This window comes from Ananas comosus, linkage group 15 (genome assembly GCF_001540865.1).
Source record: "Ananas comosus cultivar F153 linkage group 15, ASM154086v1, whole genome shotgun sequence".
NCBI lineage: Eukaryota > Viridiplantae > Streptophyta > Magnoliopsida > Poales > Bromeliaceae > Ananas > Ananas comosus.
Window position 1 is genome coordinate 11,298,572 of NC_033635.1, and position 16,881 is coordinate 11,315,452.

General features: G+C 40.0%; 2 protein-coding genes across 3 annotated transcripts; both read right to left on the reverse strand.

The window, feature by feature from the left end:
- On the reverse strand, positions 1,640-7,046 carry LOC109721397 (wall-associated receptor kinase-like 14). The gene is made up of 3 exons (XM_020249008.1): positions 5,690-7,046; positions 4,398-4,478; positions 1,640-3,124 (listed from the first exon to the last, which is right to left on the reverse strand). Exons 1-3 carry the CDS (start codon positions 6,435-6,437, stop codon positions 1,866-1,868), a joined length of 2,088 nt encoding a protein of 695 aa, XP_020104597.1. The 5' UTR covers positions 6,438-7,046; the 3' UTR covers positions 1,640-1,865.
- LOC109721401 (serine hydroxymethyltransferase, mitochondrial-like) lies at positions 8,888-15,463 on the reverse strand. 2 transcript variants are annotated; one of them, XR_002219214.1, is made up of 17 exons: positions 15,254-15,463; positions 15,084-15,134; positions 14,876-14,962; positions 14,148-14,269; positions 13,915-13,991; positions 13,287-13,411; positions 12,682-12,774; positions 12,137-12,229; positions 11,838-12,035; positions 11,607-11,711; positions 10,761-10,826; positions 10,373-10,450; positions 9,927-10,038; positions 9,728-9,838; positions 9,464-9,637; positions 9,263-9,382; positions 8,888-9,162 (listed from the first exon to the last, which is right to left on the reverse strand). XR_002219214.1 is itself a non-coding variant. In XM_020249019.1 (16 exons), the coding sequence occupies exons 1-15, from the start codon at positions 15,335-15,337 to the stop codon at positions 9,486-9,488; spliced, it is 1,554 nt and encodes a 517-aa protein (XP_020104608.1). In that variant the 5' UTR covers positions 15,338-15,462; the 3' UTR covers positions 8,888-9,162; positions 9,464-9,485. The 2 variants fall into 2 exon arrangements, 1 of the variants encoding a protein (XP_020104608.1); XM_020249019.1 differs by lacking the exon at positions 9,263-9,382 and having other exon boundaries at positions 15,254-15,462.

A 16,881-nucleotide genomic window follows, 5' to 3' on the forward strand; every position in this document is an offset into this window, starting at 1 on the left:
TATATATATATATAGTATATAATATTATAACGCTATTTTATAAGTCATCCTAAAATTTTTTTTTTTTTCCAAATTCATAATTTTTAAATATCTTCTTATTTTAAAATTAAGTAAAAACAAAAAGTTGAAACTTTCCTTAATAAACAAACTAAGCCAAAAAGCGGGCATTTGGGCTGGGTAAAAGCCCATGTATCGAGTCCAGTAGTCAGAGTATTCGGCCCGTATTGCATCCCGATTTGGTCGCCCATTGGGCCGGGCTTATTTCTCTTAGCATATGATTTGCAAATTAATCAATTAGTTATATATATATATATACAGAGAGAACGAATTTTACGAGTCATTCTCAAACTATTTTCCTTCCAAATTGATATGTTTTAAATATTGTATTATTTTAAAATTTAAGCCAAAACAAAAGGTTGAAATTTTCCTTAATAAACAAACTAATCCATAAAGAGACCTTTTAATTTGGTACTTGGGCCGGGTGAATGCCCATGTACTCAGTCCAGTAGTCAAGGAATCCGGCCCGCAAGATTTGTTCCCACACTGGGCCGGGCTATATTTTGATGGGTCGTTCAAACAAATGGCTGTGAGTGTCTCGTCACCACCAGTGAGCTCACCTCCCTTGCAGTATCATCCGTTTTGCCGCAAAATAATTTTTTTCGTGGAGTTTGTTAAAAAAATCTCGAAGGTCATGCTAAGGGGCGGTGACCGTGTCTGCGTATCGAACGAATTTTTTGAGCCGCTCTCAAAATATTTTTTATTCGTAATTTTTGAATACTTTTTTATTTTGAATTTGGGTATGTCCATAAATTCATTTTTTTTGGCGAAAAAATACTTTCATTTTTTTTTCTTACACAAAATAAGTAACATAACAAAATAAAATTTTAAATCTTTTTTCTCTAAGGGATAATCTTAGAAATATTTCATACCTTTTCATTAAGATGAATATTTTTAAATTGTTTCAATATTATCTACTAAAATTTTTTTGTCTGAATGACTTTTTATTTATTACAACCAACAATAAAATTCAAATTTAATTTAAAATGTATATTTTTTAATCTCATTTGATTTTATACTTTCATTTCATCTTAAATTCAGAATTAAAATTTAATTATACATTGAAATTTTTTTGCATTCTTTTTCGAATTCTGTTGATTCAAAAATTTAAGTAAAAGTATCAAAATTTTAATTCACTTTAATTCAAATTTTAAATTTTAATTTTAATTCACTTTAACTAAAATTTGTTTATTGTTAATTCAAATTTGATATCCAAAATTAAATTTAATTCATTATTTAAACTCAATTTGTAAAATAAAAACAAAAACTATATAATTATTGTCGGCATCAACTATACGTTAGAATATAACATATATTTTTTAATAAAATATGAAAAATAAAATTACTTTTTAAAGTTAAAAATTTTAAAATAATTGTTACATGTATTTACACATACACTCAATTTATATATATATATATATGAAAATCATGATGCGGCATCGTAGATATGAAAAAGATAATTTTATCAATAAATATAACAGATATTTTATTTATATATTATCCGTTGGACAAGATCCGATGGCCTAAATTATTATATAATACTAAATTATTTTGAACTTAGAAATACCAGATGATTATAAAGTTTACACTGACAACCAGAGATCCGATGTTGGTAGAAGGTAATAGTCATTACATAATATGATAATAGTAATTTAAAAAATAATAATAAAACACTCTCTTTAATAAGTAGTATGGATATGTTCACTATTTACGCACCTTGGAAACTATATTTGCATGTGTACAAGATTTCACCACTAGGAGAGGAGACTTCTCTGTGATTATCCATATAAATTATATATGGTCGTACGTCAGTGGACAACATTATATAACAAACTGTTTGTGGACGGCGAGCTTTGCTCGCTGAACCAAGGATCCTGCACAGAGACAGGCGAATCCGCCTTCACCTCTGCCGCCACTGTATTCACCAAAACCAGCCTCTTGCTCTTCGAGGGGACCCTGCGCGACTTGTCCGTGCAGTTGGACAGCGAGGAACAGAGCGACGATGTGGTGGACATGAACATGTTGTCGTCCGACGACGGAGCCCAACCGCTGAGCCGTATCTGCTCCAGTTCTTCGACAACCTCTTTCATCGAGGGCCTCATGTCCCTGTGGAATGCCAGGCACCTAAATGCCAGCTCCGCCACTTTATGTATCGAGGAGAGGGTCCAAGCATCTCTATGCGGCTCCAGATATGGGTCTATTATCTCATCGATGCGTCCCTTGCCAATCTTATCGATGGCAAGCGCCGCAAGGTTCACCTCACTCTGCACCCGGTTGAAATCCACCACCTTCATAGCCGTTATAATCTCCACCAGCACAACCCCGAAGCTGTAGACGTCGCTCTTGTCGGAGAGGTGGAAGTTTTGGTGGTACTGAGGGTCCACATAGCCAGGAGTGCCCTGCGGTGCCGTGGAGATGTGCGAAGACTGATCGGTCATCATACCCATCCTAGAAAGCCCAAAGTCCGCGACCTTGGAATTGTACTTGTAATCCAACAGTATGTTGCTGGACTTGATGTCTCGGTGGTATATCGGCGGGTGGATTGCAGAGTGGAGATAGGCAATGGCCTTGGCGGTATCCATGGCAATGGTGAGACGGACAGTCCAAGGGAGGGGAGGGCGCCCACGTTCCCTCTGCAGGTGCTGAGCCAGAGTGCCATTGGGCATGAACTCGTAGACCAGGATCTGCTCCCCTCGCTCGATGCAACAGCCGAGTAGGCGGACCAGGTTTGGGTGGCTCACCGACGAGAGGAGCTTGATCTCGTTCATCACTTGCTCCATGCTGTCGCTACTGTCTCGCTGCTTGATCTTCTTTATGGCCACTAGCTTGTTGTTGCTGAGCTTCCCCGCATAAACAGTTCCGTACGCGCCGGTGCCCAGCCTCTGCTCTTCTGAAAAGCCGTTGGTGGCTTTTTCGATGTCCTTGTATGGGAAGAGGGGGACAGCGCAGGATGCTTCGGAAAGAAGGCGTTTGGTGCTCTTCCGCTTTCGTAAAGAAGACGAACGCCGCCGAATAAGGAGGCAAACCCCAGCCACGACCGCCATAATAGCGGCTCCGGACAACATCCCTGCCATACATACATAGATTGGACTTGGATGGATTCTCAAGCAGTTTGCGAATTGAGGGAAACAAATATTTGCAAAATCAAGAGATAGCAGAGGATATAAATTTACCAAGTTGAGTGATTCCGGGTACGAGAGTACCGATCACTAAGTAACTGACCAGTTGTTTGTTATTAAGAAGAATAGCATTCGTATTGGTTGAATATTCTCGGGTAGCAATAGGTCGGTCACAAATAGTATATTAAGTCACAAGTAGTATATTAAACTAAAAACCTTTTTGATTCAATAAAGATCGAGGCAGTTGCTAAACTGTACTTGTCTTACCAATTTACTTGCACATGATGAAAAGAAAGAAAAAGAAAAAGACGATGAATAGGTCAGCACTTTTTCTACTAAATTATAAATACCCACACAGACAGACAGAGTTTGGTAGGTCAAATCATATGTTAGTGCCAGTTGGTATGAAAGAAAAAAAGTTGGTTCACATTGCTCTTCTCTGGTTAAGACTGGGAGTTCCTTTGACCTGCAAAAGCGGCTTTTTGAATGGACTGCTCAGCCAGCAGATTTGAACTTCTAATTACACGCCAATCAGTCCGGTTTCACCCAACATAAAAGCAAAAGCAAGGTTATTTCATAAACCCAGTTCTTCAAACTAGAATCTGCCATCGAGGAGAAATTATTCCTTGCACTTGTTCTTCCATGCTATCCATGGAATGGGCCGGACAAAAATTTTGTAGAATGCGCCACACACTTATTGTATGCGAGGCACATCTTGCAATGCCACATGGCTGATCGGACAGCCCTTGGATCACCCCTGCAGTTGTGGTCTCCACATTGCACCAGATGGCAGCTTAAGAGGGGGTCCTATGTAGGACAGGTCCTATGAATTTTATTTTCAAAATGAGCCAGTCGACACATATAGCCTTGAATAAGGGCCCTTCTGTTTTTATGTATATATTCTTGTACTCAATTGTTATTTCAAACAAAGTGTTGATTGGCCTAGACTAATAATACATGGGGTCCAAGCAATCAGCGGATCTAAACTCTGTATAATCTAAATACCAAATTACCAATCTTGTAGGAAACAATCTAGATCCCCTTCATGTGCATGCATTGTGGGCATTAGATGAATCCCTACACATTCTTTCAGAAGAAGTGAATGGATTACCCATGAACTCACAGAATTAAGGAGGCCATAGACCTGTTCTAATATTATATTACCTAAAAATTTTCAATCGAGGAATAGCATCACCAGAAGGGAAAAGGAGATTAGTATACCTCCAACGAGAAGGCCCACTCTGTTCCGACCACCACATCCTCCGGAGACGTACTTGGAGGCGCTGCATTTAGGAAGGCCCACTGCTCCAAGAAAAGTGAACAAACAAAACGTATTAACCACAGCAGGATCAGTAAGATACCCGTTTAAGACTAGTTGCTAAAACTGAGCTCATTAATCGGCAGGCCCATCCATTTTAATACAATTAGTATTCGTTCCAAACTGAGATGAAATCCACGTGCGGTCCAATCTAACAGCCGCGTTATTCCAAATCTTGTCTATGGAAGGACCTTTCTAAGTCAAAGTCGGAGAGCGAAGGCCGAATAAGGGCCAAGGACCTGCTTACATCTACTTGCATTTCAGCCAAGGTAAGTATTGAAAGGTTTCTACAGCTGCCTCGGCGACTAATGCACACCACTAATTCCTAAATGTTGCTGGTACTCAAGATGAGAGGCATTAAATTAGCTTTTGTTGGTACAGTTGACCCAGCAGCACTTGGGGACTACTAGCTTTAAAAGTATCATATGCCTCAGCAGGATTTATTTACTACTTTAGTAGGGAATTCATGGTAACAGTTGGGTGGTAGTAGTTGGGGTTTGGCCTGATCAAAAGAGCAGTCTCATCGACAGCTCCAGTAGGTGGAACAAAGCATAGAATAGCATAAGAAGAGCTCCAGTAGGTGGAACAAAGCATAGAATAGCATAAGAAGATTTGTCCAATACCGGAGGGCGACGCTGTCAATACCAGGAAAAAAAAAAAGAAGAAGAATATGTATCTATCAAGACTTTTCTTACCCCCAGCTTGAGGGCGTTAGATCACTAATTTTAAATGTTTGTTAATTCACTTCATTTCTCCTCTCTGTTTTTTTTTAAAAAAAAAACATTACAATCGAGAATGAAATCATAACTGTCACTGTCCGCACGGATCCCACATTGCTACTAGCTAGCCATATTGGAAATTTCGGAAATGTCTATTTGAAATGCCCCAGAAATTAATATAAACTATGGAAAAGCAAACTAAACATGAAGCAGGCAGATCCAATGGAACAGTCTTACTAACCCAATTTCTTACGAATTTAACAACCATGGATGCCTAAAGTCAATGAAGAATACAAGTAAACCCCAAATTTTCTTTTGTTTTTTTTTTTCTCAAAAAAAAAAGAGAAAAGCGCCGTGGTCCGTGGTTTGAGTCGTTTGACTGCTTTTTTTTTTTTAAAAAAAAAAATTCCCTTTTTTAATGATGAAAAAAAGAAAACGATGATTAAACTAAGATTAGATGAGAATTAAAGACCGACCTTTCCGGCAACCTTGGCCGTCGGAGAAGCCATCGCCGTAGAATCCGTCGAAGCAGCTGCAGTAGAAGGCGGGCTTCCGCGTGTATGGGGAGATGAGTTGCGTGCAGTTGGCGTGGTCGGAGCAGCGGCAGGGGCCGTCGAGCCACCAGCCCAGCTCCGCCGTCTCGAACACCAGCGCCGGCAGCCGCGTCTTCGCGTCCGCCGGCTCGTAGCCCAGCGACGTCACCAGCACGCCGCACCCCTCGTCCGCCACGCTTGGCACCGCGAGGAACCCCGGCGACTCCGCAACGCCGGCGGCCGAGTAGTAGCAGGAGATGCCGCCGCAGTTCTTACGGAGCAGCGCGGCGGGGACGGCGCACGCGGAGGCGGAGGCGGGGGCGCGGGCGGAGGAGGTGCAGTTGGCGAGGACGAGGGCGTTGCCCGAGGTGGGGGCGTGGTTGGGGCCGAAGAGGGCGCCGAGGGCGGGGGAGAGGGAGCGGTCGCAGGAAGGGGGCACGCTGACGACGAGGCGGCCCGAGGAGAAGTTGCGCACCGCCAGCCCTCCGATCCGGATGTCGCCGGAGTCGGCGTCGGAGCAGGTGAGGTTGATCCGGCAGCCGGGGGTGAAGCCGAAGGGGTAGGGGACGGTGGCGGGCCCGCAGGTCTGGCTGCAGTTGCTGCCGATCTCGGGATTGGTCTGCTGCGCCGCGGCGGCGGAGGCGAGGCCGAGGAGGCGAAGAAAGAGGAGCAATTGCAATTGCAGCAGCATCTTCTCCTTCCTGCTCTTCTTATTCTTCCTCTTCCTCTTCCTCTTCCTCCTCTGCTGCTGCTGCTGCTGGTTGCTTTGGCTTTAAAATTCTTGGGTTTAGTGGATTTTCGGATGTAATCGCTCCCAGTTGCAGTCGCCTGTTGTTTCCCGCTGGTCCGTCCGTAGGTGCCGCTGCCGCTGCCGCTGCCGCGTAGCGGAGTTATGCTCTTTCATTTATTGCTGACCATGCACATGCCGTGAGGATATCCCAAAGTTGGGGGCGCTCTCGTTAGTTAATTCTCTTCTGCGCCTTCCCTTTCCTGTCATCACCTGCTCTGCTCACGAGCGGCGAAGATGGGCCTCGATAGAAAGCCTGAAATAATTAAAGATTGCCTCGAAACATGCCGAGGAGATTTTGCAATTAGACCGTGCAAGCTCTTCTTCTTCTCCTCCTTCTTCTTCTTCTTCGTCTTCGCCACGAATCCAACAGGATAAACGTAGACACAGATATTCTTGTATGCGGACAAAAAGCAAATAGTGAAAATGAAGGAATTCGTCGACCGAGAAGGAGGGCGCCGAATGACCGCGCTGTCCCTGTCAAAGTCAGCGGAAGTAGTTAACCGGTTAAATTATATGCCACCACCAATCTAATCAAATTACTTACGTAGTAGACAAGAACCATCTTTTCCCTATATCGTAAATAATAATAATAATAATAATAATAATAATAATAGTCTACTCTACATTCCCCAGTACAGACGAGAAAGAACGCGCTGTTGCCTCCAATTTGGACCGAATGCTGTGTGGAAATAAGCTTGAATTAGCTTGGGACCAAGAACAGTGACACTGCCGCCATTGGTGGTAGAGTCGTACGGATTTCCTTCGCTCTTGACGAGCAGAAAACAAACTGGTGGGTTTGCGCACTAATTATAATTGTGAATTGAGGGCACTTCGCGTTGCACAAATTATAATAATTTGTGGGCGCTTACAATTAGGCATTAGGCTCTAAAATCTGGAGTTTTAAGAGGCTAAAGCCTAATAAGCCCCTTTTTACCTGAAATCTGGTCATATTGCACTGCATATAATGTAATTCTATAGGAGAACCTGCTGCAACTGCAAATGAGAGAAATTAACTCAGTATACATTTTGTCACTGGGAATGTCTGATAAGATGTCATCACAGATAACTTCAGCAAACCAACTGTCCAATTAATTGCTAGAAACCCCTGACGCCGCCAGCACTCGCAGAGAAGAATTTGATGTAAAAATAATAAGATTAAAAATAGGAACTGGAGTCCGGTAGAGAAGTCCAGCAGAGACCCCTGATGCCGCCAATATCTTACTGGAATTCGATTACAAACCCTCCATGAGTCCAACTCTAATCCACATAATATATACCTTTACAAAACTAACATCTTAGAATGATAATTGCTGGAAAAGTCTCGATGCAGCGCAAGAAAGTTCCCCAGCCCATTGGACAAGTTTTTCGCCACAGCTAACTGACTGAGAAAATAGCACGGTGATAGTAACCGAACATGGAAATTAGGCACGCGGATCCAGTAAGTGACAAAATCAACGGTTCTATCACCCTGTTTCATTTTTTAATTTGAAAGAACTGGTCTGGTCCTCAACAATAATTTGCGGTCCCATCGCTCAAGTGTAAATGTTCAGGCGTCCATCAGTGTAAACTTCATTACCAGCAACCTTATCGTTGCCCTTAATTTCTTCAACGAACTGCACGATTTAGCCTCAATTTGTCGGGACTAGATATAGCCTAAGACTGTCGAGTCCCAAAACTAATCATAACGTTGAATATTTCATACCTTTCTTTTCTCCACTCTGATTAACTGTTGTTATCCAATTCAAGCAGATTCAGGGAAGCCTTCATCTGAGGAAAATTAATTGTACCTATTCATTGGCAGTACAGACACCTAATGCTTATTTGGAGGACTTTATTCGAGTACGTGGTGTAAATTCATAAGCTTACGCAGCAACTGATCATCGTGGAGCTTTTGCTCCGCCGGTATTTGCTTCAATCAACACCACTAAAACATGACCTCCGGCAGAGTGTGTGTGTAACTCACAAACTCATCTTCCTCTTTGCTCCTCCACCATGCCCTCAAAACCTCAACCTTGTCAATGGGTACCACATGACACTGAAAGGGTACAAGAAATCAAACAGCCCGCGCGCAAGGCAAGAACTGCTCCCCCACCAGTGTAAGCGAGGCATCACTATTGTTTATTCATTTCAGTTTGCCGTACAGCCAAAAAAACAACCCTACCAATTTAGCGGAGTAGGCTGAAGCACAAACACTAGAAGGCCCAAGTAAAAGCAAACAGATCAATAATTACGACAAGCACAATACTTACATTTTAACTCGCTGTACTGTAATCCGCAGAACTGGCACTTCTTTCCACCGGCAACACATTATAATACACTATTAATCAATTGTACGTCAGAAGGCATGATGGTAAATAATAAACCCATATGAAAGCCTTGAAAACTGCCGATAAGCTTGAACGGCATTTTTACAACTTTAGACGGCAATGAAACTGTTCCAGTACCGATTAAGGATAGATCCAAATGTATATACATATGTAGAGCTCAACAAGAAATCAGATCACAAGGTTCCATATTCTAATATAGCAGTCTTTATTGTACATTTGTTTTAGCTTTAACGTAGTTCACTTCACCCCTTGAACTTCTAGTTGTGTAGGACTAGCAAGCCACCACAGCTTCTCTTTTGCTGCACAAAGTACATAATCAAATGTAGCTTAAATTGTAAGTTCATTTCTCTCAATCCACTGAAACGATATTGTAGAGTTTAAAATGACTATTTTCGTTACAATTAGTAGAAACCAGTAAGTGCAGATGCAATCAAGAAATTTTGCTAGAAGGTGGCTTGAATTCAGGCAGCAGCAGGAGTACAACTAAGGCATAATGTCTTTTCTTGCTCTCACTTCCCCCTTTTTCAATTGAGAAGCACAAATAGTTGATAAATATGAGAAAACATAGGGGTTGGTAATTAAATATGTACCGAATAATACCTTGCTCAATACGATTCATTTCTCAGTTTTTGTATTTCATAGTCTCCTTATCAAATCCAATAGTTGGGAACTGCTTTGCATACTCCTCTACTTCATGACGTAGCTTTGCAATCTCAGATTGGATGTTTGCGTCTGTTTGGATGGTGGCTAGAAAGTCCTTTAACTTTGATCCTCCTGATTTGAAAACCAGGAAATAGTAGTCCAGCTTTTAGTAAGCTTACAAGAAACTACAGAAGCTTCTATTAGCAAAGAATATCACACAACCTTTGGTTTCAGCCTTGATCTTCAATGCTATGTTAACGGCATTATCAAAAAAGTCGGCAACTTTTGCAAAGTCCTCTTCAAGAAATCCTCTTGATGTGAGAGCCGGGGTCCCTGAATAAGTAGAGAGGAAATACTCAGAAATTGACTACTTTGTTATTCTCACAAATCACAACATAAGGTGAGAAGGAAAATGATGTACCCATCCTAATGCCTCCAGGTACCATGGCTGACACATCACCAGGAACAGTGTTCTTGTTAGCTGCAATGTGAACCAGTTCCAGCACCTTTTCAACCCTGGACCCATCTATTCCCTGAACAGAGATATGAGAAAGCAAAATAAGTGTTCTTTCACATGATATACACAACAGGCCCAGCAGTAAATAAAAGACATCAAATAGTTGCACAACAGCTTTATCTGCGTCAACCATGAAGCAAAGAGCAAGAGAGTTCAAGTACAACAAAAAACAACATACAAATATATAACATGTAGGAATTCACTAGAAGCTGTATCTGAATCATAATACCTGTTGACAAGATCGACAGCTGAACTTGAGATCATTTATCTCAAAAAAAGAAAGCTTAAAGAAAAAATTGAGAACAACAATTACAAAATTTCCACCAGGATTGTATATATTTCTTTGTTACCTTGTTCTTCAAGTTCACCAAGACTAGATGGTTCTCCGTTCCACCAGAAACAAGTTCATAGCCTTTCGCAGTCAAGCGCTGTACAACATGAAATTTGTGAGTCAAGCAGTACCTAGAAGATAAAGCAATGCATGTTGGATTAAGATCTAGATAAACGAGACATTATGTGTATATATCAATGTAGGCAAATACTGCAAACAAGTGGTATGAACAAGGAGTCCCCTGATAAATGCATCTTGAACGAAATGTACGTAAGAAGTAGCCATCAAGGGCGAAAAAGAATTGTTCATGCTTAAGCCTCAATGTTCCTATGACCTAACATAATTATCCGAACAATTCACCATAGGAAAGGCACTCGAGCAAATAAATATGATGTTGTACATTGTACCTGAGCAAATTTTGCACAGTTACTAAGCACTTGCTCTTGATAAGCTCTGTACTCTGGAGTAGTTGCCTGTAATTCGCAAGCAAAGAAAACCCAAATATTTCAATGTACGATGTACAGTCAGAAAAAATCACTAAACAACTGTAATAGTTCTGAATTATGTTTAATTTCTCTATCAAATGATTCACAAGTCTATTCTCCAAAATTGTCCGGAACATTTAATTAAGGAAATTATAAAAATTTCATAAATCACTTAGAAAACTTTCCTCCATTTTCTGTAACTGCTGAACACTGCTGTTCATTTCCTGTCGCTGCACAATTGTTTGTGTTATTATTGTAAATTCTGGTCTAGTGATACGTAGATATGAATAAACTTATATAAGATGCGAAGTGAGGCATTTTACCTCACCTTAAATCATTTGACCTCTTATGCTCTTTTATATGACCCATTGAGAATTCTCAGAATTTCTGAGTTGCTTTCTCCCAAAACTTGGGGTAGGATGGATGAAGACTGGAGGTTTTGTTCAATTTATATGCCACTTAAAATAATAGTAATGGTGTGTCTTGATTCTTGAATTCTTGGATAGGGCTCACTTCATAACCCAATATGGCATGCTTTGGAGAAAACATAAATTGGAAGCATTTTTTTGCTTTCAGCCATGCTGTACAGAACTTCTCAGATTTGGGTATGGATTAGTTACACCTTGAAGACCAGGGAAAACAACCTAATAAATCCACATTCACGACTGCTTTCTCTATCATTTTGCTTCGCTTTGATAGAATCATCTATTACTTGCAAAACCGTACATAACAAAACAACCCACAAGAATAGTATTAACAGGGCCAAACCTGTTTCAGAGCAACAGCTAATCCAGCAATTGTATGATTATGAGGACCACCTTGAAGACCAGGGAAGACGGCAGCATTAATCTTATCTTCAAAGTCATACAAAACCTTCAGAACATAACAACAGGTATTATTTCGGTTAACATAATCCCAGTCATAACAAGCCATGCTCAGTCTGAGTAGTTGGAACAGTCAAACAACTGCAGGATATCAAGTGACAATACATCGGCTGACCTCTTTCCCTTGTTTGTTTATCTCTTTCACTCCCTTCCTGAAAAAGATCATGGCTCCACGTGGTCCACGAAGTGACTTATGAGTTGTAGTAGTTACTACATCTGCATACTCGAAAGGAGATGGAATTACACCAGCTGCAACCAGTCCGCTGATATGTGCCATGTCTGCCAGAAGTATAGCTTTCTGCTTGTCGCACACCTGTCACTCATCTCAAACTAGTAAATATATGACTGATGCCAACTAATAGAGTTACTACTTACCAAAAAAGAAGTGATTGCCAGGAATTAGGAAAAGCTTGCCTTACGAATATAAGCATAGTCATAGAGGCGGGCATATGCACTAGCTCCAGCAACTATCAGTTTAGGTCTGAAGAGAGCAGCACTTTTCTCCAACTATAAGGAGGATTGCAAGAATGGGTTAAGAATATAACAAGCACAGTACTTCCCAAGTTGGATCTAAGGGAAAGATCATATAAAGAAGTATTATGCATGGCATACAACGGACCAAATTATTGTATGATTGACATAGGAAAGAAGTTCAGAATTTTACAGATTGGTGAAGGAAAGCAGTTCTTTGTAATAGTTATCAAGCAAAAGTAACAAAATCTGATTCCTAGAACAACACTAGTAGCAATAGTTAAATTTAGTCTCAACAAGAATTTGACGTCAATATGTCACGTTCTGATAGGTAAACCATATCATGATAGATTTTCCTCTAGAAAAGGAAAACTTTGGCGTGAGTCACAAACTGGTTAGAAAAAGTGTGTACAGTAAGAAAGTGCGGCAGAGTGTCAGAAAAGATTGAAAGAACATCAAAATAAGAGAAAGCAAATAATTGTACCTACCTGATCATAATCTATGTAGCCGGTACTCTCATTTAACCGGTAAGGCATTGTCTCAAAAAATATAGAAACAGCAGATATCTTCTTGGTATCCGTCTGCAAATCAAGATACTTGGAAGCATTAATTCCTATTCACCATAATGCAAAAATTAGAGAGAGGTTTTAATAGCTCAAGGAATTGTTCGAAAATAAGAATTGGAAGGCAATTCAAAATCTTCATGATTACACATTATCCTGGTTCTGCTATATAATACAATCAAGACTGACTGAAAAGAGAACGGAGAAACTTTCTTATATCAGAAAGCAGACTAAACCATTATACAATCAAATCCCTTAAAAATAAACACAATAACATTCATAGGATACAAAATGACTTAATGACCATGCACTGTTAAAACATAGGGGAGTTCTGTTATCTCCTAGCATCACTATTATGATAAAAGAAAGGATGCAAGTATGGAATAACATAATGATTTCCCCTAGTAATCCTTATCAAGGACAACAATAAAAAAGAGAAAACGTAACTGTGTGCTTACTAACCACCAATAACATTATTCAGGATGAGCAATAAATTTAGATTGAAAAGTTTATTGCAGGAGTATGGAGACCTGGTAACCATGAGAAAGATGTCCACCGTGAGGAAGATCAAGTGCCATGATTCTCTCGTGTGGCTTCAAAAGTGCAGTATATACTTGAAAGTTAGCAGGAGATCCAGACAGCGATTGAACATTCACTGCGAACAAAGTGACCCATTGGGCAACTCATTTAGGGGATCCCAAGTAAAACAATCGCAGCAAACAGATTTTCGACTATTCTGTAGAACTAAGAGTAGAATTCCAGGTTCCAGTCTAATGTCAGTAAGAAATAGGATTTGAGATGTCAAAGTTTAGTCAGGTTGGGAAAAGGCCTCGAAAGCAAAGTTGCTTCAAGTTAAGAAAACTACATGTGCCTTTGTACCGTAGAGTAACTAGCATGAGGCTAACTGGATAAAACATTAAAAAACGAAAGCACATCAAGCAGTAAGACTACGCTAAGCACTTATTTTAACACGTACATCGACATATCCTCTTCTTTTTGAAAAGTGACGTATCCTTAAAAAGATGAAACTTGATACAGACGCAGTGATAATATAGGTGGTGAAATTGGTACTACTAAAGAAAATGAAGTAATATTAAAGCGAGGGAAAATAATAGGGATGGTTGCAACAAAATATTCTTTTTGAAAAGTATATGTTACCTCCCCATTTGGCTGGGTCTAAACGAAAAGCTTCTAGTGCACGCTTCTGACACAAGGATTCTGCCATGTCAATGTACCTGAATTAAGCAGACGTATGTAGTGATTTAGTGCTCACTAAAAGAAACTGAATCATCAGATAAATGCGCTTTTTTCCTTCCCCCCCCCCCTTTTTTTTTCCTGTTGTTACTTTCAGTTTGTACAATGTAAAAATGGGACGAAAGGCTGAATCCTACTCATTTCCACCATAGTATCTTGCACCAGGATACCCCTCGCTGTATTTGTTTGTCATGATAGATCCTACAGCTTGCATCACAGAGACTGATGTAAAATTCTCCGAAGGGATTAGCTCGAGTCCCTAAGAGAACAGATGAGAAAGAAAGAGTAAGTATCTACAGATAGTGCCGTAGAATTTGTTGTTGTTAAGTGACAACCAACCGTAGTACTTCCACAACAAAGAAAATACATGGTGTGTGTTACAGCCTACAGCAGGTGCAAGTAGAAAATCAATTTTGTGGCAACTAGCTACCAATCTATGTTCTCAGAAAATTCTGCCGAACTCATGAAAAACGGCATAGACCGCACAATTAAATAATTAATTTGATATAAAAACTCGTATTAAAGGGCCTCTCAAAGTAAAACTTTGCTTTACATGAGCTAGATATGGAAACTACTTATATAACACAGGATTGTACGTCAGAAAATATCTATGTGATAATTAGCAAGGATAATTCTACAAGTTTAGTGACGACAGGTATAATCGGTTGATTGTTCGGCAAGCGTTAGACTCAACAGGATTTGATCAATGTTTCACTCTGCATCGAAGAAAGGAAACAAGAATAACCACTTTTTTTTCATCAGCAGTCGAACCACTGTCGAAAACCCTTTACTCTGTTCTATCAGCAAATTCAACCGCTGTTTCGTACACCCTTGCCGAAAGCAAAAACAAGCAGAAGATTTCAACCTTCCATTGCCTGGCTTTCTCAAGCTCAATGATGTCGGCGATCTCCGGATCCACCGCTTCCAGAGGAGCATTCAGCTGCTTCGGCCACTGCGGCATGAACCAGAGAGAACGGATCAGAAAGAGGATCAGATTTTCTAAGATTTCACAGAAACAAACAGGATATATATGCATTCATAAAGAAGGGAGGAATGGAAAGAAGAGCACGTACGACGACGCGAGATTTCTCTTTCTCGTATACTGCTTCGTCGGGCAGAGAAGACTGAAAAGTTTCATTTCCACGAAAACACAAAGAAGCGAATCATTTGTTCCCTCGCGGAGAATATGAAAAACGAAAAAGCAATAGTGATTTGTGAAAGGGAGGATGGATATTCGACAAACCATGTAATAGAGAGAGCTCCGCGAGAGCGGCTGCCTCCTCACGGCCGAGGATGAGAGCCTGCGGAGAGCAGTCGCCATTGCCATCTTCGTTTCCTTTCTCTCCCTCTGGTCTCTCTCTCTTTTTTCTTTTTTCTTTTTTTTTAAACCTCTCACTCCCTTGCGGCGAATAGAATCGCGGGGGTACTCGGGTGATGAGAGCGTAGGGGTGGGTAAGGTTGGTGGGATGGGGAAAAAAAAAAAGAAAAAAAAAAGAGGACAAATGCGCAAATTTATTTATTAAATTAAATTGATTAATTAGTTAAAAGAAAGAAAACAGGCATAAAAAATATATATATTTATTATTAATTAGCAGTAAAATTATCATTGGCTGGTGTTGGTGCCTTGGTGGCAGTACACAGGTGGGTGGGCAGTCCACCACGTCAGATCAAAAATTGCTCATATTTCTCAACTTAGCACACATTAATACCTGTTTGAACATCAGAATAATTTATCCTTATATTAGTTATTTTTTGATAAGAAATTTAATTTTATCATTTAAAAGTCTTAATATTAATAGTTTAGTAAAATAGTATATTTTACCGCTAAAATAATATTATTAAACTATAAAATTAGTATGCATTTCATATATTTATTGTTAAGTTATTAAATAGCTAATTCGGCCATTGTCTTAAAAGATTTTTGTGATTGAGTTTAGAGCGTGCACACACTATTATCTCCTTGCACGGTTGCGCGAGCGCCTCTTCGCAGATCTCATGTTGTTGATAATGTGTATATTTTGTAGCAAAAGAATCGGTAGCAGAAGAAAGGGTTAATTAGCAATTCGACCGCCGACACACAAGAAGAACACGCGAGGCTAAAGTTTGGGGAGAGGTGTGAGGGTGAGCGTGGGCGACGCCGCAAGCAGGGTCACAGACCACACGCTTCTTATCGTGATCACGGCCACAAACCACACATGCAGGCAACACCATCCATAGCCAACCCAATTACCCATAAAAACCATGCAAAATCTCTTCTCACATTTGCTATCCTTTCTGATTTTAACCAATGAAAGTGAATAAGTGATCAAACAAGTTCCTTTATCAGATTTTTCATGTTCATTATTGAAGCTATTTACATACTCTCCTATTAAAATAAAATAAAAAAAAACAATTAACCTCGAAGTACCTTAGGTCCTCTATTATCCAACAGCTTAGAAAACACTTGCTACCTAAATCTTTTCATTAATTCAGAATGCATGCTTTCCATTTAAAAGTGTACCGTATTATAATTGTCTGTAACCTAAACCTTCGCATAATTAGTAGGTGAAGTATGCACATATTAGCTTGTTTCAAAGTACTCCTTGACTCACTCGATCATTTAATTAGCTAATTATTGAATGGATTAACAAATGACACCTCAATTGAAAAACTGGTAAGGACGTACATTGACCTGCACTATGTTAACGACCAATTGGCTCAGCGAAGATATCTACGTAATTAGATCGTCCATCATGATTGCTAGAGAGAACCAGTGCTTACAAAATTAATTTGAGAGAGAGAGGAGAGAAAAAAACAAAAAGACGAAACTGTTTTTGTGATTAGTGAGCAACTCGGGGAATTTAGGTTATAAACAAATCCTAAATAATCGGT

Bases quoted from the DNA above. Each gene is read 5' to 3' on its own strand.
- LOC109721397 (XM_020249008.1), bottom strand. From the start codon at position 6,437: ATGCTGCTGCAATTGCAATTGCTCCTCTTTCTTCGCCTCCTCGGCCTC. The intron at 4,479-5,689 runs GTCGGTCTTTAA...TTCTTGGAGCAG, and splicing joins CGGCCAAGGTTGCCGGAAAG to TGGGCCTTCCTAAATGCAGC. The intron at 3,125-4,397 runs GTATACTAATCT...TATGTATGGCAG, and splicing joins AGTGGGCCTTCTCGTTGGAG to GGATGTTGTCCGGAGCCGCT.
- LOC109721401 (XM_020249019.1), bottom strand. From the start codon at position 15,337: ATGGCAATGGCGACTGCTCTCCGCAGGCTCTCATCCTCGGCCGTGAGG. The intron at 12,230-12,681 runs GTAGGTACAATT...TCCTCCTTATAG, and splicing joins GCTACATAGATTATGATCAG to TTGGAGAAAAGTGCTGCTCT. The intron at 9,839-9,926 runs GTACATCATTTT...CTACTTATTCAG, and splicing joins ACCTGGAGGCATTAGGATGG to GGACCCCGGCTCTCACATCA.